Genomic DNA, 23,007 nt, shown 5'->3' with positions numbered 1-23,007 from the left:
CTTCGCCTTCTAAAATCCATAACTCTTTTATATTTCCATCTACAGACCCATATAAGGGCTTGGTTTTTGCATGACCAATTGTACTTTGTACTTTGCCATAAAATGTATGGCGAACCCAAAATATTTTTTTAGGGAGGAAATTTAAATGAAAACCCAAATTTTGCACATTTTGGAGGGTTTCGTTTTCACACTGTACACTTTACGGTAGAAATTACATGTGTTCTTTATTCTGTGGGTCAATAAGCTTAAAATGATACCCATGGCTAGATACTTTTATACTTTTGTACCGCTTAAAAAAAAAAAATCAAACTTTTTTTTTACAAAATCAGTAATCTAAAAATTGCCCTATTTTGACCACCTATAACTTTTTCATTTTTCCGTAAATAGGGCGGTATGAGGGCTAATTTCTTTACGCCGTCATCTGTACTTTTTATCGATACCTCTAGAGATGAGCGAACTTACAGTAAATTAGATTCGTCATGAACTTCTCGGCTCGGCAGTTGATGACTTATCCTGCGTAAATTAGTTCAGCTTTCAGGTGCTCCAGTGGGCTGGAAAAGGTGGATACATTCCTAGGAAAGAGTCTCCTAGGACTGTATCCACCTTTTCCAGCCCACCGGAGCACCTGAATGCTGAACTAATTTATGCAGGAAAAGTCATCAACTGCCGAGCCGAGAAGTTCGTGACGAATCGAATTTACTGTAAGTTCGCTCATCTCTAGATACCACATTTGCATATATTAAACTTTTAGATAATTTTTTATACTTTTTTTAATAAAATGTGACAAAAAAGCTGCATTTTTTGACTTTTTTACGTTTACTGTACGGGATTTTTTTACGTTCACTGTACAGGATCATTAACATTATTTTAATAGAGCGGACATTTACGCACGCGGCGATACCAAATATGTTAATTTAAAAAATTGTTTACGTTTTTGGGGGTAAAATGGGAAAAACTGACAATTTTCTTTTTTATTGGGGAGGGGATTTTTTTAATTTTTTTTATTTTACACATTTGATTGCTAATACTGTTCAGTGCTATGCATAGGACATAGCACTGATCAGTATTATCAGCTATCTTCTGCTCTGGTCTGCTCAATCTGAGACCAGAGCAGGAGACCCCGGGAGACTGACGGAGGCAGGTGAGGGGACCTCTGTCCGTCATTACAGATGATTGGATCGCCGCGGCAGCGCTACGGGCGATCCGATCATCTATTTTAACGTGCGCATTTAATGCAGATGCCTTGATCTGTACTGATCACGACATCTGAGGGGTTAATGGCGGACATCCACACGATTACGGATGTCGGCCATTACCGGCGGGTCCCCGGCTACTATGAGCAGCCGGGGACCCGCCGGTAATGGCCGACATCCGTAATGGCCGAACCTGCAGTGTATGATGCGAGCACCGCTCCGATGCGAGCAGTCATACACAGGATGTAAATTTACGCCCTGGTGTGCGAAGTACCGCCAAGCCAGGACGTACATTTATGTCTGGTCGTTAAGGGGTTAAACGAGCGCCATCTACGACTGCATGTCAGCTTGTGTATTAGGGCCCTAATAAATAAATACATAATAGGATCGCATTATCTTCTCTCTTGGCAATGTTATCAGTGGCTAAAGTTAAAGGGGTTCTCCGGTGCTTACACATCTTTTCCCCTATCCAAAGGATAGGGGATAAGATGCCTGATTGCGGGAGTCCCGCCGCTGGGGACCCCCGTGATCTTGCATGCGGCACCCCGTTTGTAGGCTTGCATTGAGGGGCGGAGCATGACGTCACACGGGAGCGGAGGCGTGACGTCACACGCCGCCAGCCCGGTGGTCGTCTGTAATCAGACCCGGAGCAAACACGCTCCGGGGACTGATTACAAACGGGGTGTCGTGTGCAAGATCCCGGGAGTCCCCAGCTGCGGGACTCCCGCGATCAGGCATCTTATCCCCTATCCTTTGGATAGGGGAAAAGATGCGTAAGAACCGGAGAACCACTTTAATAGTTACACTTCTAGGTCCTCAGTCTGCTCCAAGTTCAGTATTCAGCTGGGTTTACACATAGTGGGGGTCCTAGCCAAAAATGTTGCATTTCCATCATATATTAAGTGTTTTGCAATAGTGGGTATGGTTATGTAAATGTCATGTTTTACATGGTATTTTTAAAGGGGTCCATTTTACATAAAAACATTTCACACTAGCTCTTTGCTAGTCTAGAAATCACAGAAATGGTTGTAGTTTTTTTAGCTTATTTTTTTTATGGAAAACGGTGTTATTTAATCAGTGTTATTTATTTATTGGCAAATGTTAATAAAACATTTATTTATTTTTCTTCATGGTCACTGCACCTGTACTCACATTTAAAGGGGTACTCCGTTGCTCAGTGTTTGGAACAAACTGTTCCGAATGCTGGACCCGAAGCTCGTGACATAGCCCCGCCCCTTCATGCCATCACGCCTCGCCCCCCTCAATGCAAATCTATAGGAGGGGGCGTGTCAACTGTCACGCCCCCTCCCATAGACTTGCATTGATGGGGCGGGATGTGATGTCACGAGCTCCCGGCGCCAGCGTTCGGAACAGTTTGTTACAAACGCCAAGCAGCGGAGTACCCCTTTAACCCCTAAACATGTTTTATTCATACAGTTATCGCTTGTATGAGCACTAGTAATCATACATATTATGCGAGATGCTTCCGCCAGAATTTTCTAGGATTTACAATTTGGCACCAAAAGTGTGAACCCCCTTTACAAAAGTTGCACGATAACTAACTCTCACATATTTTCATAGCAGAACAAGAGACCTTTGAAAATGCGAGGAGAAAAAAAAAAAAAAGTGTGATTGAAATCCCTGTAACAGAGACTACTGTATATATAAAAAATAAAAAAACATTCGAATGGCTATTCAAATAAATATAAGGGACAGCTCCACCAAAGCAGCCCTCTATTCTTGTTCAGAGAGGGTGGTTCAGAGTGGGAAACTTCTCTCTATGATATCTATATGTTTTATTAGAAAAGTTGACCATATATATATATATATATATATATATATATATATATATATATATATACACACACACACATACACCATCTTTCAGTGGTTGGAAAGGGGAGTATGGGGCGGGCTAAGGAGCTGAGTTTGCACCATACATGCTGGGTGTCAGCTGCTGCTATCTGCACGACCGCTGAGACGAGGCACCAAAACATCACTCAGAACCTCAAGTTTTACAACATGAATGAGCAAAGGTTCATTACTAAATGACACACATTTGTGTAAAATACTTATGTCCCCAATACTAACTCATACTGCCTTCAGTTAGGATGGCACAAGCATCAATTTGCTATAGATAAATTGCAATGTCTCCTTGTGACAAATAAAATGTCTCAATATTTAAAACTACTAAAGCACTGGTTAAAGCACAGTGAAACCATAACTACAGTAGGCCTAACTCTGTACTTTTCATTCTACAAAACCTACCTCCACACACTAATACTTCTGTGCAAACTGGTGCAGATACAATGTCAGGTTTCTTTGCCAGCACAAACTGATCAGGACCAGAAGTCTTAATACTTTCATTTGTCGAAGGTTTCACTTCAGCTGGCAATGTTGAGGAAGATGCCACAGACTGAGCCTTGGTGCCTTTCTGTGGTGTCTTTCCTAGTTTCCTGATATGAGTTTTTGGAGGTGATACAGATGTATCAAAATCATTTAAATCATCCCAACCTTCCAGACTGAGGACAGAGCTGATAGAGGTATTGCAGTCTGGTTTAGTCTTTGAGCAGGTGGTTTCTTGAGACATGTTGTCACTCTGTTTATCTGCATTATGTTGGACACTTTGAAGAAAAGGGGAAGAATCTGACAGTTTTGTATTACTAGGAGCAAAATATCCATTGATTTTACCACTTTCCTTGGAGGATGAAACTGTCAAGGGCTTTTTTGATTGGTCATCTACTGAAATATACACATTTTTATCTTTTAGTGGTACTTGCTGCTTTGCCTGAATGTTGCTAGTTGAGGTGGATCCATCAGGAGAAGTTTTCTTTTTAAAGGTAAAAACACTGTAAAAGAAAAAAAAACAAACAAAAAAAGTTTAACCCCTTAAGGACAGATCCAATTTTTACCTTAATGACCAGGCTCTTTATTTGACTGGGTCTCTTTAAATGGTAATAACTTTAGAACGCTTTTTCTGAGCAGAGCGATTCTGAGATTATTTATCCGTGACATATTCTAGTTAATATAAGGGTTTGCATTTTTGTTGACATATGCAGCAAAGTTATATTTATGCTTTGGGTCAGTACGATTATGGCGATACCCATTTTATATAGCTTTCTATGTTCTTTTTCCTTTTCTGAGCAAAATTCTTTTTCTGCCATTCATTTTCCAACAGCCGTAACTTTTTTTTTTTTGTTCGACACTAGTCGATTCCAGTAAATTCGATTTGTCACGAACTTCTCGGCTCGGCAGTTGATTACTTTTCCTGCGTAAATTAGTTCAGCCTTCAGGTGCTCCGGTGGGCTGGAAAAGGTGGATACATTCCTAGGAAAGAGTCTCCTAGGACTGTATCCACCTTTTCCAGCCCACCGGAGCACCTGAAGGCTGAACTAATTTACGCAGGAAAAGTCATCAACTGCCGAGCCGAGAAGTTCGTGACGAATCGAATTTACTGCAAGTTTGCTCATCTCTATTCGACACCATTGAGTGAGGGCTTATTTTTTACAACATGATCTGTACTTTTTATTGCTATCATTTTTGCAAACCTTTTGATATTTTATTCCGCCATTTTTACCAAAATTGGTGAATTTTGTGCTTTTTTGTTGTTTTTTTTACAATTTTCACCGTGCAGGATAATTTACATTATAGTTTTATAGTACACCTCATTACGGACATGACAATACCTATTATGTACATGATTTGTGCTTTTGATCTTTTTTGGTGATAATACAGGGCTTTTATTGGGAAAGTGGCATTTTTATTACTTTTTTTTTTTTTACACTTCATACTTTTTATTTTATACACTTTGTACAGTTTATACTATGCTGCAATACATTTGTACTGATATCAGCTGCACACTTTACAGCCTGTGCAATCCAGCCTCATGATCTGACCTCCTGCTGCCATAGCAACCAACGGCGACCCACAATCGTATCGTGGCACTGCCGTTGGGGGAACTGCATAGATGCGTGATCGGGGAAAAAAAAAAAAAGTTATATAATGAATTAATAATAATAATTATATATATAGAGTGTGGAGGATTTTATTTATAAAAACTATTTAAAAGACATAACATTAGCCAAGATTTAGTAATCTGAGACAAAAACTGTCCGTTTTGCCCAATGCAACCAATCACTGCTAAGCTTTCCTTTACCAAAGCAATTTGAGAAACGAACGCTGAGCTTGAGCTGTGATTGGTTGCTATGGGCAAAACAAGACACTTTTGGTTTCAGACAGACTGATAAATTTGGTTGTGGTATAATCTTCTCTTACCTCTTGTGGTAATAACGGCTATCTGGACATGCAGATATATATCTCCACTGTCCTATATGTGACCACACAGACGCCTGGCACAGATGATTTATTGTGCGGTTTTGCAGCAGGATAGGTTTCAAAGTACACAACAGTGATATTCTAATTGAACCAGACAATTTAGCAGTAAACCAACTTGTACTCACCCAGGCTTAGCTTTCTGTAGAGAAAGTTTATTCCCAGCAGCCTTGACAGAGAATAATTCCAGCTGCTTCTGGAGGTTGTTCTGTGGTAAAGCAGCCATGCTTTAAGGAGCAAACAACACGTGAGAAAAGATGAATAAAACAAGCAATAACCAAAAATGTGCCAGCTTAAGTCTGAAATATGCCTACTGCCTCAGGCTGCAATAACACCATACTTTACACTGCATTGCTGCATGTTCAGACTGGCTGCCATCAAAATGCACATTCTGGGGGAAATTTATCAATAGAAGTCTGTGTGCAGCCACTTCCCATCCTCTCTTCTTTGCTGTGTTTTTGGGTTATGTGCCAAATTTATCAAGTCATTTATATTGGCGCACAGACTTTGATACATTTAGCACAAATGAAACATCACCTCAGAACTTGCTGTAGAATGTAATTTTTGAAAGACAAAGCAGAGGTGGTATGAATATTTTTTATTTTTTTTGTGTGTGTGTGTGTGTGTGTGTGTGTGTGTGTTTTGCACCTTTTTAGAAAGACATAGGGGGAGATTTATCAAAACCTGTGCAGAGGAAGAGTGGTGCAGTTGCCCATAGCAACCAATCAGATTGCTTCTTTCATTTTCCACAGGCCTCTAAAGAGGCCTGTGGAAAATGAAAGAAGCAATCTGATTGGTTGCTATGGGCAACTGCACCACTCTTCCCCTGCACAGGTTTTGATAAATCTCCCCCATAGTTAATAAATCTCTTCTACTGCATTGTCAAGAATGAAGCACTGCCTCGCAATGTCAGTTTTGCCAAAGTTGTCTATTTTGTTAATGTGCAATATTATTGGGCAAAAACTGACTGCACAAAAATGTTGTGCCAAATATTAGCCAATAAAGTATCAGGAAGGCAATGATACAAAAAAATAAAAATAAAAAAAATAAAATTCTTCCACAAAAAGTTAAAAAAAAAGGACATTCATCCAAAATCCAGTACTTTTACACTGAATTACTGATTTTAATGTCAAAATTTGTGTATTTAGTCAGCTTTACATCTAAAAAAAAACTATTGGGGGGTGGGGGGATTTATAAAAAAAAACTGTCTACAAGAAAAACTGTCTGGGTTGTCTATATTCGCCAATCACAGCACAGCATTTATTGCACAAAAAAAAATGAAATTTAAGCTCTGATCAACAAAGACTGGGGAAGATATGCCCATTCACAGTTTAGCTCTTATGTTTATTAAATTAAATTGCTCTGGTAAAATAAAAGCTGAGTAGTGATTGGTTACTGTGGTCGTATGAGACTTTGCATCTGAAAGATTTTATAAATCTGCCACAGTATGTGGGTACATAGATAAAAGGGTTGTCCTAGCTCAGCAAATAGCTCCAGCCTGTTTTCAGTGACTAGAGGTAGTGGGAAAAGCTGAAAGCAGCTGAAGCAGGAAAGTTATGAAATTGGCTCATCTCCCATTGACTTTAATGTTAGTTACACAAATGGTGTAACCCCGCAAGCTACTATGTTTATGGAAATACAAGAATGACATAAACAGTAGCCCGCAGCAATACACCATTTGCACAACTACTATTGAAGTCAATGGGAGTTAAGCAATTTTCGTAACTTCCCAGCTTTGACTGCTTTCGGCTTTTGCGACCACTTCAGACCGGCCAGCTATTTTCCGAGCTGGTACAGCTCTTTTCAGGGTTAGGGGGATGGTCACATTAAGTTTTTTAATGTATGTTTAACGTGTATATGAATATTATTCATCAAAAACATAGGCAAACATACCCAAATTTATGCATACATCCATCTTTATACAATACTAGGGCTGCACGATATGGGGAAAATGTGCGATTGCGATATGCGATGCAATAAAAAAAATGGTGAAATCCCCATTTCATGTCCAATCGCCTCCATTTCACATCTATCCACCCATTTTATGCCCACGTCTATTTCACACCCCCCCTTGTCACATTCTCCTCCCCATTACATCCCCCCCTTGTCACACCCCCGTCACATTCTCCTCCCCCCGTGTCACATCCCCCCCCCTTCTGTCACATTTCCCCCATTGTGTCACATTTCACAATCCCCTTGTCGCTCCTTCCCTTCTGAGCCCTTTACTGCACCCGCCGAACACTTGAGGTATTTTCTTACTCGAGAGAAATTGGGTTACACGTTTTAGGAAGATTTCTCTCCTTTTACCCCTTGTAAAAATTCAATAACTGGGTCTACAAGAACATGCGAGTGTAAAAAATGAAGATTTTGAATTTTCTCCTTCAATTTGCTGCTATTCCTGTGAAACACCTAAAGGGTTAACAAACCTTTTGAATGTCATTATGAATACATTGAGGGGTGCAGTTTTTATAATGGGGTCATTTGTGGGGTATTTCTAATTTCGATTTTGAAAATTTTGTGAAAAATTGGAAAATTGCTGATGAACTTTGAAGCCCTCTGGTGTCTTCCAAAAGTAAAAACAGGTCAACTTTATGATGCAAATATAAAGTAGACATATTGTATATGTGAATCAATGTATAATTTATTTGGAATATTCATTTTCCTTGTAAGCAGAGAGCTTCAAAGTAAAAAAAATGCTAAATTTTTGATTTTTTCATCAAATTGAAAATTTTGCATTGCGGCAGCCGGTGATAGGCTGAGCGCCATGTGACGCTTCATTACACCCGGAAGTATGAAGAAGATGGACCGGATGACAGATCAGCTGTAGTGGCGCTCCGCGGGAACCCAGGAAGGTGAGTGATGGTTTATTTTCATTTATTTTGCAGCCCGGGCAGGAATACTCTGCACTAGAGTACTCCTTTAATGCTTAAAGTGAAAGTGGTCAGATGTGCAAAAAATGTCCGTGTCCTACAGTGAAAATTGTCTGGGTCCTTAAGGGGTTAAAGGGCGAGGAGGAAAAACGAGAGTGTAAAAGGAAAAATTGGCCCGGACAAGTGGATCGTCATGAGGGACAAGTAGCTTTTGCTCCGTTTTAGTCCCGTGGACAAGTAGTATTTCCATACCCCTGACATTTACCTCAGAAAAACAACAAAGTCGTACTATGAGGATAGGTTCACATCTTTGCCACACACATCCCTTTGTGGGGTACCACAAATGGATGTATCAACACAAGACAATTTGGCTCAATGTTACATACGTTTTTTGTGGTATACATTTTGGTTTGTGGTATATGTTATACCACACAATACATCACTAATATATTTCTATGGGGGGGGGGGGGAGTTACCACAGCATACCATTTTTTGGGGTACAGAAAAGTAGTGCATGCAGAACTTTTCCTAACAAAGGCAAAAACAGGTCCAAACTGACATACTTTTGGCAGGTTTTAGATAATGGAAGTCTATGGGGGAGATTTATGTCACATCATTTACAGGACGCTAGAGCCCCTCTCCAGCCAATCATCACACACTGCTGTGTCACATGACATCTAGGGAACTACAGCCCTTCACACAGAGTTGCGTCACATGACCTCCAGGACACTAGATCCCCTCTAATCTTTATTCCCAAAGGGGGGCAGCTAAATCAGAAGAAGAACACGGACCTCCCCTCTAAATCACAGACAATGAAACTATCTATCTACACACAGCTGTACGTGTATAAACCCCTGATATGGACGCAGAACAGTCGCGTATGCATTCCCACAGAGGAGTACAGGCTGCGGCGGTACACAAGACGTATTATGGGTGCTCCCCTATGCAGATACCTGTGCTTCTGTCCTGTCACATCCCAGGTCCAGCTACCTCCGCTCCAGGCTCGCAGGGAAAGCTTTCGCGCCGATTCCGAGCCAACGCTATGACGTCATTAAACCGCGACTCAGTCCGTATCAACTCCGCATAGCAACGGCGCTGAGTAATCTCGTCACTGACTCCCGACTGGTTTATAGAAAATACATTAGATACTCCAGGCCGCTGGTATGCTCTGCTAGTGTCTGTTTTGGATAGCATACATCAATGTATCCCAACTTGTGGCTCCACAGCTGTTGAAAAACTACAACTCCCAGCATGCCCGGACAGCCTTTGGCTGTCCGGGCATTCTGGGAGTTGTAGTTTTGCAACAGCTGGAGGCACCCTGGTGTGGGAACACTGACTTACACCATTGAAGGATTTACTAAACCCCTTCTCCTAAGCCAGTGTTTCCCAACCATGGTGCCTCCAGCTGTTGCAAAACTACAACTCTCAGCCTTTGGCTGTCCAGGCATGCTGGTAGTTGTAGTTTTGCAACAGCTGGAGGCCCCCTGATTGGAAAAACTTTTAAGGTTTATTACCTCCTACCCAGTCCTATATACTAGGTACAGACTACTAATAGTCGTCTAGTGATAAGTCTGGTATATTAGACAGTCCTATGTAGTTACAGTTCACCAACCAGTGGCTCTCTACTGTTGCAAAACTACAACTCCCAGCAGCCACTCCATGGTTGAGAAATATACCACAGACACTAAACCATCTAATTCCAAGTTCAACGCAAAAAAAAACTTTCTAACTATGTAGTTGATGCTAAATTCTGGTGTTTTCATTACTTTTGGACCATTTATCTGACCCATTGTATATATATTTTTTTTAATAACCTTCAAATGTATTTATTTATTTATTTTTGTATGGTCTTCATATGTTGAATTCCAGAGAATCCCCAGTGGAGTCTAGAAATTTCCACAGTAAGGACTTTTTCACACTACGTCATCTCCCGAAGATTATTTTGTGGACAGCTGGTGCTAGGGGAACAATCCAGAGGTAGGACTGGTCGGAAGTGCATTATCCATAGATGGCAATACATTTCCAAGTGGATTCAGCCAAAAGAATGAGGACTCTGGGATCTGAAATTATCGCAGCGGGACATCTGCCGTGGAAATTCCGTAGTGTGAATGGTGCAACAGAATTCCATTGAAAACAATGGGAGGCTGATGCACCGAGTTTTTTGCTTTGGAATTAAAGGGGTACTTCGGTGAAAACCTTTTTTCTTTTAAATCAACGTGTCAGAAAGTTAAACATATTGGTAAATTACTTCTATTAAAAAAATCTTAATCCTTCCAGTACTTATTAGCTGCTGAATGCTACAGAGGAAATTCCTTTCTTTTTGGAACACTGATGACATCACGAGCACAGTGCTCGCTGCTTACATCTCTGTCCATTTTAGCAAACATGCATAGCAGGTGTATGCTAAGGGCAGCATGGTGGCTCAGTGGTTAGCACTGCTGCCTTGCAGTGCTGGGGACTTGGGTTCAAATCCCACTAAGGACAACAATAAATAAAGCATTATTATAATATTGTCAGCAGAGAGAACTGTGCTCGTGATGTCATCAGAGAGCATTCCAAAAAGAAAAGAATTTCCTCTGTAGTATACAGCAGCTAATAAGTACAGGAAGGATTAAGATTTTTTAATAGAAGTCATTTACAAATATGTTTAACTTTCTGCCACCAGTTGATTTAAAAGAAAAAAGGTACCCCTTTAACCTTGGGAAAATATGTTGTGTAAATGGGCCATAAGGGGGAGATTTATTAAAACCTGTGCAGAGGAAAAGTTGCCCAAAGCAACCAATCAGATTGCTTCTTTCATTTTTAAAAGGGCCTCTTCAAAATTAAAGAAGCAATCTGATTGGTTGCTATGGGCAACTTTCCCTCTGCACAGGTTTTGATAAATCTCCCCCAAAGGGTACTCTCACATGTGCAGATTTTGCTGCAGATTTTTTTCTGCGGATTTTGCTACCCAATGAACATACCCTTATTGTTAAGGAGTCCTTCAAAAAACGCCACAAAAACTGCATCTTGTATGTAAAAAGTGAGGGGGCAGTTTTTTGTGGCATTCTTTTTTGGCCCAAAAAAGCACAACAAAAGTTGTTTTTGTTCCTAGCCTTATGCAGACCGCAATTATCCTGTCAAAAAGTCTCATTATCTTAAAAAGTACCTGTCATCAAACCATATTTCCAAAACTAACTCAGATTATATTCCCTAACTACTCCTAACACCCCTCCTGTCACTGAAGCCTGCAAGAGCTGTGCCTCGCCATGCCCCGCACGCAGTTCCTTAACCCCTTAAGGACCGGGGTTTTTTCCGTTTTTGCATTTTCGTTTTTTGCTCCTTGCCTTTAAAAAATCATAACTCTTTCAATTTTGCACCTAAAAATCCATATGATGGCTTATTTTTTGCGCCACCAATTCTACTTTGTAATGACTGCAGTCATTTTGCCCAAAAATATACGGTGAAATAGAAAAAAAATCATTGTGCGACAAAATTGAAAAAAAAAAACGCAGTTTTGTAAATTTTGGGGGCTTCCGTTTCTACGCAGTGAATTTTTCGGTAAAAATTACACCTTATTATTCTGTAGGTCCATACGATTAACATGATACCCTACTTATATAGGTTTGATTTTGTCGGACTTCTGGAAAAAATCATAACTACATGCAGGAAAATTAATACGTTTAAAATTGTCATCTTCTGACCCCTATAACTTTTTTATTTTTCCGTGTATGGGGCGGTATGAGGTCTCATTTTTTGCGCCGTGATCTGAAGTTTTTAGCGGTACCATTTTTGATAGGACTTATTGATCGCTTTTTATTCATTTTTAAATGATATAAAAAGTGACCAAAAATGCACTATTTTGGACTTTGGAATTTTTTTGCGCGTACACCATTGACCGAGCTGTTTAATTAAGGATATATTTTTATAATTCGGACATTTCTGCACGCGGCGATACTATATATGTTTATTTTTATTTACACAGTTTTTTTTTTTTTTATGGGAAAAGGGGGGTGATTCAAACTTTTAATAGTGGAGGGGTTAAATGATATTCATTCACTTTTTTTTTGCAGTGTTATAGCTCCCATAGTGACCTATAACACTGCACACACTGATCTTTATCATTGATCACTGGTTTCTCATAGGAAACCAGTGATCGATGATTCTGCCGCTTGACTGCTCATGCCTGGATCTCAGGCACTGAGCAATCATTCGGCGATCGGACAGCGAGGAGGCAGGTAGGGGCCCTCCCGCTGTCCTGTAAGCTGTTCGGGATGCCGCGATTTCGCCACGGCTATCCCGAACAGCCCACTGAGTTAACTGGCACAGCTCCCCACACATTAGGGGTGCAGTACAGTTCCCCACACATTAGGGGTGCAGTACAGTTCCCGCACATTAGGGGGTTAGTACAGTTCCCCCACATTAGGGGTGCAATACAGTTCTCGCACATTAGGGGTGCAGTACAGTTCCCACACATTAGGGGTGCAGTACAGTTCCCCCACATTAGGTGTGCAGTACAGTTCCCCGCACATTAGGGGTGCAGTACAGTTCCCCCACATTAGGGGTGCAGTACAGTTCCCCGCACATTAGGGTTGCAGTACAGTTCCCCGCACATTAGGGGTGCAGTACAGTTCACCAACATTAGGGGTGCAGTATAGTTCCCCCACATTAGGAGGTGTACAGAGTGGTCAGAGATTGCCAAGGGGATCTGGAGGAGAACAGAGAGGTCAGTGATGGACAAGGAGACCTGGTGGGGTACAGAGGGGTCCGGGTTAGACGAAGGGGTCTGGAGAAGTACAGAGAGGTCAGGAATGAAAGAGGGGTCTGGAGAATTACAGAGAGGTCAGAGATAGACAGAGGGGTCTGGTGGAGTAGAGAGGGTTCAGGGATGGACAGAGGGGTCTGGAGTGGAAAAGGGGGCTTGGGGAAGTGAACAAAATGGTTTAGAAGGGACATAGTAGTGCATGACATATCAATAGCCCTATAAGTTTCAACTCTCTGGCTACTCCTATCATGCTGTGTAAGGGTTAAACTTGCTATAATAAACAGACCTTACTGATAAAAAGACAGGAGCAGCCAAAGAAGTGATTCAAGTCCTGGGTCCTGATGATTTGGCCTCACAGCCAGAGTTCTTCTCCATGAGGATAGATACGGTGTCATAACTTACAGCTTCCTCAGCGGAGGGCAGTGTCAGCTCCGAGCTCAGACAAGGAAGGAGATTAGCCTGTCTCCCTCACTCTGCTGTGCGCTCCACAGCGTTTACAGGCCGCAGCTGCTCAGTATCCAGGGCAGGCAGGGGGATAGAGCGACCTAGAGATGGCCCTGCACATAAGAGACAATAGTAGATACTAATAGGGCATGTAGTATGAGCCAGGCCAGCCATGGCAAGGTCTGTGTTAATAGTTGTGTTTTTATATTTATTCATTCGGCCCTTACTGTTCTCTGGCCATCTGCTCTACAATATGGAGGGAGGAGTTTGTGCAAAGGCACTGGAGGCTTACCTGCAGAACACACTGTGTGGAGAAATTGGGTTACAAATTTTGGAGGGCTTTTTCTCCTAACTATGGAAACAAATCCACATATGGGATAATGTGCCGGGCGGGCGCACAACAAGGCTCAGAAGTCATAAAGTTCTGTTTGCATTTGAGGCCTATGGCATATCAGTAGCTGATGGTTACATACATTCAGAGGAAAATACAAAAATGAAACACCCACATGTGACACCATTACAGAAAGTACCCACCCTGAGGAATGGGTATGCGGCTAAAGAGGACATTTTAAACGCACAGGTGTTTCCTAAATTTATTTTCCAGGAATGGATGAAGGGTAGCTTTTGAAAATTACAATTTTCAACCTATACTCATCTTTCTGGGAACAACTAACATGTGACTCCAAATTGTCGCCTGACCGAGAACTCTTCGCATTTGAGGCCGATGTTTCTTACGGACCTAACAGTTTCATACATTCAGAGGAAAATACAAGAAAGGAACACCCACATGTGAGCCTATTACAAACAGTACACCCCCTAGGGGAGGTGTATAGGGGTGAAGTGGAGATTTGGAACAGACGGGTGTTCCCTAAATTTATTTTCCAGGAATGGATGAAGTGTACTATGGGGGATGAAAATTGCAATTTTATTAGTGATATGCCAATTCCCAGAAGTATGACCCAGAGTATAGCCGAAAGTAAAAATTATGCCTGCCCCAAACCCTATTCTCTGAATCATCATTCTGGGAATGTGATGTGTGTGTGTGTGTGGCCGTCCCTATTACCGCTAAGGTGGAGAGAGAGTGCTGCGCATTTGAGGCAACTGCAAACCCCCAATGCTGTTGACTCTGTGTCCCATGACCCATTTTTTTGGGGGAAAAAAAAACATCAGGGGTATTGGGAAAGAGGTTTTTTTTTCTTTTTTTGGGGGGGGGGGGTTGGTTTTAAAATTTGGAAGACAATGTACTCTGTACTGGTACATTGGAGTCGAATTCTGGGGAATTAAAATTAAGGAAAAGGATTAAAAATTTAGTGCTCCATGGAAGTGTGATACTCCCTGAAGCAGTTTTTAATGCAGAGGCACCGGATGATCGGGGAAAGTGTCACACTGAGTGGTGGTGTCCTTCCGAATCCCCCTCCTGTGACACACTCTGCATTTTTTCTGGGATCGTCCCTTCTTTCCAGTGTGGGGGGACCTCACCTTGAAAGTGTTGGCCGGGGACGATCCGGGGGCCCACAGTTCCAGAGGTGCTCTGACCCGCTCCTTTGTGGCCACCAAAGATGAGGGCCTTTAGAACTACCTCTTGAAACTGCAGAAATGTCCCTGTGTTGCTAGCGTACTGGGACAGTACAAAAGAGTTGTACATGGCAACTTGTACCATGTAGACCGCAACTTTTTTGCACCATGTCCGTGTTTTCCGCATGGCATCATATGGCTTGAGGACTTCATCAGAAAGATCAGCTCCCCCCATATACCGATTGTAGTCCAGAATACAATCGGGCTTGAGGACCGGTCCCGCAATACCTCGCACAGGGACAGGGCTGCTGCCGTTCCCATGAATTGTGGTGAGCATAAGGACATCCCTCTTGTCCTTATACCTGACCAGCAACAGGTTTTCATGGGAAAAGGCACGGGACTCACGCCGGGGGGATAGGAGCGTGTAGGGGATGGGGCGGAAGGCCTCTTTGATTCTTCCAGACTGTCCCACCAGCGACTGTGGATCTGGTGGTGAGGGATGTGAAGGGAGGGATACTAGTATAAAAGTTATCCACGTAAAGGTGGTAACCTTTATCTAGCAATGGGTGCAAAAGGCCCCAAACAATTTTCCCGCTTACACCCAGAGTGGGGGGGGGGGGGACATTCTGGGGGTTCAATACGTGTCATGGCGATACTGTAAAGCAGGGTCTGGTAAAGGACGTCCCCACTCCAGTATTGCCGGACACTGTTTTTTTTTAACTAGACCCATATGCAACAAAAGGCCCCAAAATGTCCTCATTTCGACTGCATTGACTGGGTACCACTCATTGAGTCTAGCTAAAAATGAGCCCGGGTTTGCGGCAACGAACTGGTTCGTCTGGTCAACCATCAGATTGACATAGTCGTCACTGAGAAAAAAAAATGAAATAGTCCATTTCAGTGAACCCGCCAACAAACTCAGGAATCACGGGCTCGTGGTCCGCTTGCTGAGTCCAGACAAGTTCGCCGGTACGTGGCACCAGTAAACTTGGCTGGGGGGCTTGACTAGTATGAGCGCCAGGGGGACTCATATTAGCATGGGGCACAGGATCAGGATCAGAGGAGGTTTGCAGCCTCGCTTGGCGGCGTCTCCGCCGCCTTGGTGGCTCATCATCAGAAGATGATGAGGAGGACGAGGAAATAAGGAAGGTGGGGTCTTCCTCATCCTCTGAGGCGCTTTCTGAGTCAGAGGCAAGTAAGGCAAATGCAAATTTCCCTACTCCAATGGGGGGTGAAATGTAAATATGTTGGGGGGGAATTTATTGGTGTGTGTGCTGCATGTGGCGTGGTGCGATACTACCTCCCTAACCCACCCTAACCTAACTAACTAACCCGCCCTAAGAACAAAAATATCAAATAAAAATAAACTAAAAAACTGAAAAAGAAACTTAAAAAAATAAGACTTCTAGGGCAAAAAACCCTGCACCAAAAAAAAGCCTTTACCTAATCAGTGGTGTGCTCACTGATTAGTGCTTGGTGGCGGCAGCGGGCGCAGAAGTCAGTGTGGGGTCTGGCCACTCAACCCAGAACAGTGGCTGATGGCACATACACAGACCCCCACACAAAAAACCCTGAAAAATAAAATAAAAAAACGATTAAAACCCGAAAAAAAGCACCCGCCTGAACCCAAAAAAAACGCTAATCAGTGATAAATCACTGACAGCAGTGGGGCAGGCCGCACACACAGGTACAGTCCGTCCACACAGCACAGGCCTGCTATTGGTGGCACGGACCACCTATAGGTGCAAAAAGTTAAATAACAAAGACGATTTAATCCCCGAAAAAGGGCCTTCAGCACAAAAAAACGCTGAGGCGCTAAGAGGGCCCGCCACACATTTAGCAAAAAAAAAAAGGTCTGCTCCCCCAAAAATGCTGGGGGCAGACTGCAGCGACCCTGCAGGGCCGGGGTCACGCAGCTAAAGCTAAAAAGGTTTGCGCCCCCCCAAAAAAAGCTGGGGGCAGACCGCAGCGACCGTAAAGGCTAAAGGTGCTATGGACCCACGGACACCGACGGTACGCCAAAAAATGTAAATCTTTTTTTAACCCCTAACTGTCCCTACATAACCTAATGCTTTCCCTGACTGATTTCTGTGCCAAGGGGCCACAGAAAGGGGGCAGGGGGACACTTTTTACCACTTTTTAGTGTATGAGGGGGGAGATGGCAGCACGGGTCTCCGTCCTGCACACCAGATCTCTGTGAAATGGTTGGGCAGAATGGAGCAGCGTACTCCTGCACCCACCTCCCCACTCCCCATACTGCAGTGATTGGTGCAGTCACTACAGCCACCCAATCACTGCTGTACGGGGGTGTGGCAACAGTGCCGTCCCCCAGTACTGTACAGATGATGATTGGTGGTGTATATTACACCACCGATCATCATCATTATCCGGGTCATCGGGTCACACGTGACCCAGATGACCCGGAACCACCACACACCGCCGGTTAGTATTTACCTATCCTCACACTGCCGGGATGCCTCCTGAATGATTTCAGCAGGAATCCGGCTCCGATCCCCGTCCAGCGAGCAGTCTGAATTGACCGTCGATTTCCGTCGATCGCCGACATGGGGGGGGGGGTCTGAGTACCCCCCTGGGCGATATGTTGTGTTGCCTGTTGAATGATATCAGCAGACATCCCGGTCTCCGGCGAGCAGCGGGGACCAGAATTCCCAAGGGCATATCCATACGTCCTCAGTCCTTAAGGACTTTGAAATGGGGGGTGTATGTATCCGCCCGCCATCCATAAGGGGTTAAGGCCCAGAGCATTTTTTGCAAATCTGACCACTGTCACTTTAAGCATTAATAACTCTGGGATGCTTTTACTTATGAATTTAATTCAGAGCTAGTTTTTTTGTGACCTAATCTACTTTATGTTAGTGGTAAATTTTCATCGATACTTGCATAATTTCTTGGTGAAAAATTCCAAAATGTCATGAAAAATATGAAAATTTTGCATTTTTCTAACTTTGAAGCTCTCTGCATGTAAGGAAAATGGTCATACCAAATAAATGATATATTGATTCACATATACAATATACAATTTGTATGTCTGGTTTGGCTCCATTGGAGGACACAGGAACCGTGGGTAAATCTTGCTGCCACTAGGAGGCTGACACTAGGCATTAACAAAAAATAAGTCGGCTACCCCTGGCAGGACATACCCCGTCTACTCACTCCTTTCACCTACAGGACCCTGGAACTTCGGACCCAGCTCCGGAACTTTCCTTCCACCGCACTCGCCGCTCTCCCTATGTCTTCAGTACTTCCAATGCGGAGTTTGATGAACTGCTGGAAACAGCCTTGAAGCACCCTGAAAAACGCTTCCAAAGGTCGAAACGGCTGCGGGCTATGTTTCCATTTGCCCAGGACCTGGTCTCCAAATGGACCGAGCCGCCTACAGTGGACCCTCCAGTCTCTTGCCTATCCAAGTCCACCACTCTTTTTCTCTGACTGATGCGGCTTCCTTCAAGGACCCTGTGGACAAGTGAACTGAGAATTGAGTTAAATTCATATTTGAAGTAGTAGGCTCGTCCTTGCTTCTGGCATTCGCCGCAACTTGGGTATCCAAGGCCTTGTCAACCTGGGCCTCCCAACTTCTCCAAGGCATTTTATCCGGGGCTCCTCAGATGATCTAGCTGACCTAGCCCTCCAGATCTCCAACACTGGTGATTATCTATGCTCGGCGTCTCTGGATTCCGCACGATGTGCGGCCTTTGCTTCTGGCAACTTGGTGGCTATCCGCCGCTCTATGTGGTTAAAGGCCTGGAATGCCGATGCGGCCTCCTAGAAATCTCACACTGAGATGCCCTTTACTGGCGGACGTCTTTTTGGCAAATGCCTGGATGAAATCATTTCTGAGGCTGCAGGCGGTAAGAACTCTCTGCTCCCTCAGAATGAGGTGCGTCGCACCGATTCTCGATGCAAGTCCTCTTCATTTTGGCCATTTTGGACCTTTGCCTCCGCCAAGACAAGGCTGCTACATTCAAAGCTTGCCCCCTCCTGAAAGCAGGATGGCCGTTCTGGGGGAGCTTCTCTGCAAAGCCAGGTACCCGCAAACCTACCTCCACCTGAAGGGGCGCCCCCACCCGCGCCTTCCTCTCGGGTGGGTGATCACCTGTCTCTCTTTCGGGACATTTGGTTGGCGCAGGTCCAGGATTCCTAGGTTCGGGACGTTGTTTCCGACGGCTACCAAATAGAGTTTGGTTCTTTTCCCAGAGATCGGTTTATCCAGTCCCGTCCTCCTCGCTCTCCGGCCCTGGCTGTGGCTTTTCAGTCTGCGCTCCACACCCTCCTTGCGCAGAGGGTCATTGTGTCAGTTCCGCCCCAGGAATGTTTTTTAGGCTTCTATTCAAATCTGTTACATAGTTAGTTCGGTCGAAAAAGACACAGGTCCATCAAGTTCAACCAGGGAATTAAGGGGTAGGGGTGTGGCACGATATTGGGGAAGGGATGGGATTTTATATTTCTTCATAAGCATTAATGTTATTTTGTACCAGGAATGTATCTAATCCTGTTTTAAAGCTGTTAATTTTTCCTGCTGTCACCAGTTCCTGAGGTAGACTGTTCCATAAGTTCACAGTTCTCATGGTAAAGAAGGCGTGTTGCCCCTTGAGACTAAACTTTTTCTTCTCCAGACGGAGGGAGTGCCCCCTCGTCCTTTGGGGGGGTTTAACCTGGAACAGTTTTTCTCCATATTTTTTGTATGGGCCATTAATATACTTATATACGTTTATCATATCCCCCCTTAAACGTCTCTTCTCAAGACTAAACAATTGTAACTCCTTTAATCGCTCCTCATAGCTAAGATGTTCCATGACCCATATTAGTTTAGTCACGCGTCTCTGCACCCTTTCCAGCTCTGCAGTGTCCCTTTTATGTACAGGCGACCAAAACTGAACAGCATATTCCAGGTGAGGCCGTACCAATGCTTTATAAAGGGGGAGTATTATGTCCCTGTCCCTTGAGTCCATGCCTCTTTTGATACATGGCAATATCCTGCTGGCTTTGGAAGCAGCAGCCTGACATTGCATGCTATTCTGTAGTCTGTGATCTACAAGTACACCCAGATCCTTCTCTACCAGTGAATCTGCCAGTTTAATCCCCCCTAAGACATACGACGCATGCAGGTTATTAGTACCCAGATGCATAACTTTACATTTATCCACATTGAACCTCATTTGCCAAGTGGATGCCCAGACACTTAGTCTATCCAAGTCATCTTGTAACTTATGCACATCCTCTATAGACTGTACCGTGCTACAAAGCTTGGTGTCATCTGCAAAGATAGAAACAGAGCTGTTAATACCATCCTCTATATCATTGATAAATAAATTACACAACAGCGGGCCCAGTACTGAACCTTGGGGTACACCACTAATAACCGGGGACCAATCAGAGTACGAATCATTGACCACCACTCTCTGGGTACGATCCATGAGCCAGTGTTCAATCCAGTTACAAACTAAAATTTCCAAACCCAAAGACCTTAACTTACCTGTCAGATGTCTATGAGGGACAGTATCAAATGCTTTAGCAAAATCCAGAAACACTATATCCACAGCCATTCCTCTGTCAAGGCTTCTACTCACCTCTTCATAAAAGCAAATTAGATTGGTTTGACAACTTCTATCCTTAGTAAACCCATGCTGGCTATCACTTATAATACAATTATCCCCTATGTATTCCTGTATGTAATCCCTTATAAGTCCTTCAAACAATTTACCCACAATGCACGTTAAACTTACCAGTCTATAGTTTCCTGGGGAAGACCTAGAGCCCTTTTTGAAGATTGGCACCACATTCGCCTTGCGCCAGTCCCTTGGCACAATACCAGACACCAGTGAATCTCTAAATATCATGAACAGGGTACAGATATTACTGAACTTGCCTCTCTAAGAACTCTTGGGTGCAAGCCATCTGGCCCTGGAGATTTGCTTACATTTATATTACTTAACTTACCTTGTACCATCTCTACATTAAGCCAGTTCAGTACATTACATGATGTGTTACCAGCACTGACCTGGCCAATGTCAGCTCCTTTTTCCATAGTGTATACAGAACTAAAGAACCCATTCAGTAGCTCCGCCTTCTCTTGATCGCCCGTGACAACCTCCCCATTATCATTATTAAGGGGTCCTACATGCTCTGTCCTTGGTTTTTTTGCATTTATATATCTAAAAAAATATTCAGGATTAGTTTTGCTTTCTTTGGCCACCTGTCTCTCGTTTAGAATTTTTGCTGTTTTTATTACATTTTTACAGATTTTATTAAGCTCTTTGTACTGTTTAAATGTTATAGCTGACCCATCAGATTTGAATTTTTTGAAGGCTATTTTTTTGTTGTTTATTGCTCTTTTAACATCATTTGTCAGCCATGTAGGATTTAGTTTTAATTGTTTATATTTGTTCCCCTTTGGTATATATTTAGCTGTATAGTTATTTAGAGTTGATTGAAAGATGTCCCATTTACCTTCTGTATCAGTATTTGAGAACACCTCCCCCCAGTCTATGTCCTGTAGTGCAGCCCTCAGCCCAGGGAAGTTTGCCTTTTTAAAGTTATATGTTTTTGCCTTCCCCGCCTGTCTTTGTTTTCTACATTTTAAGTCAAAAGTAACTATATTGTGGTCGCTATTACCAAGGTTTTCCCGCACAGTTACATTACCAACCAGCTCTGCATTGTTGGAAATGATCAGATCCAACAAGGCATCACTTCTTGTTGGGTCCTCCACAAACTGGCCCATAAAATTATCCTGCAATAAATTTAGGAATTGTTGCCCCTTTGTAGTTTTAGCCAACCCCGGACCCCAATCTATATCTGGATAGTTAAAATCTCCCATTATTACCACTGTACCTGCCCGGGCGGCCCTCTCTATTTGTTTATGAAGCCGACCTTCTATCTCTTCAGTGATATTAGGGGGTCTGTAGATTACACTAAGTATTATTTTTTCATTATTTCCCTCCTTTTGTAATTCTACCCACAGTGATTCCACCTCCTCAGAATCATCACACACTATGGCATCGTTCACACTGACTTTCATACCACTTCTTACATACAGACAGACTCCACCACCTTTTCTGTTCATTCTATCCTTGCGAAACAATGTAAATCCCTGCAGATTGACAGCCCAGTCATGCAAGGAGTCCAGCCATGTCTCAGTGACCCCAACTATATCAATATGTTCCTCCAGTATCAAGGCCTCAAGCTCCCCAATTTTATTTGCTAGGCTTCTAGCATTTGTGAACATACACTTTACATTTCCATCCTTTATGTTATTGGGGTTAATGGAATTCAAGGGTGTAAGTTTTATTTTCCTATGAAGCCTATTCCTATTAACTATTCTAACCCTTCCCTCCGCTCCACCCCCAGGTACATTTATAATTCCCACATCTCTATCTACACTATCTTCCCCCTCTTTGCTGTAGGTTCCCTCCCCCAAGTCCCTAGTTTAAACACTCCTCCACCCTTCTAGCCATCTTCTCCCCAAGCAAAGCTGCACCCTCCTCATTGAGGTGCAGCCCGTCCCTACGGTAGAGCCGGTAACCGACAGCGAAGTCAGCCCAGTTCTCCATGAACCCAAACCCTTCCTTCCTACACCAGCTTCTGAGCCACTTGTTTACCTCCCTGATCTCCCGCTGCCTCTCTGGTGCGGCTCGTGGTACTGGTAGTATTTCAGAAAATACTACCTTGGAGGTCCTTGCCTTAAGCTTGCGGCCTAAGTCCCTGAAATCATTTTTAAGGACACTCCACCTACCTCTTACTTTGTCATTGGTGCCAATATGTACCATGACTGCTGGGTCCTCTCCAGCCCCGCCCAGCAACCTGTCAACCCGATCCGCGATGTGCCGAACTCGTGCGCCAGGCAGACAACACACTGTTCGGCGATCCCGATCTTTGTGACAGATTGCCCTGT

At 43.4% G+C, this 23,007-nt stretch overlaps 1 protein-coding gene and 1 long non-coding RNA gene across 3 annotated transcripts in view; one reads left to right on the top strand and one right to left on the bottom strand.

Annotated features, from left to right (window-relative positions):
- The window catches only part of BLM (BLM RecQ like helicase), a 109,675-nt gene extending 100,188 nt beyond the window's left edge, over window positions 1-9,487 (bottom strand). The window contains exons 1-3 of one of the 2 annotated variants that reach the window (XM_056571558.1): window positions 9,349-9,487; window positions 5,654-5,752; window positions 3,462-4,042 (exon numbers count right to left, since the gene is read on the bottom strand). In XM_056571558.1, coding sequence (XP_056427533.1) covers window positions 3,462-4,042; window positions 5,654-5,751 — 679 coding nt within the window. In that variant the 5' untranslated portion in view covers window position 5,752; window positions 9,349-9,487. Of the gene's footprint in view, window positions 1-3,461; window positions 4,043-5,653; window positions 5,753-8,881; window positions 9,047-9,348 lie in introns of those variants that run through there. The other variant, XM_056571559.1, reaches the window with a different exon arrangement.
- Window positions 9,445-23,007, top strand: part of LOC130368240 (uncharacterized) — a 63,241-nt gene continuing 49,678 nt past the window's right edge. Inside the window, exons 1-2 of the long non-coding RNA XR_008892387.1 lie at window positions 9,445-9,556; window positions 10,265-10,372. This is a non-coding gene — a long non-coding RNA (uncharacterized LOC130368240). The remainder of the gene's footprint in view (window positions 9,557-10,264; window positions 10,373-23,007) is intronic.

This window comes from Hyla sarda, chromosome 4 (genome assembly GCF_029499605.1).
Source record: "Hyla sarda isolate aHylSar1 chromosome 4, aHylSar1.hap1, whole genome shotgun sequence".
NCBI classification, from domain to species: Eukaryota; Metazoa; Chordata; class Amphibia; order Anura; family Hylidae; genus Hyla; species Hyla sarda.
This window is presented reverse-complemented; position numbering and strand designations above follow the sequence as displayed.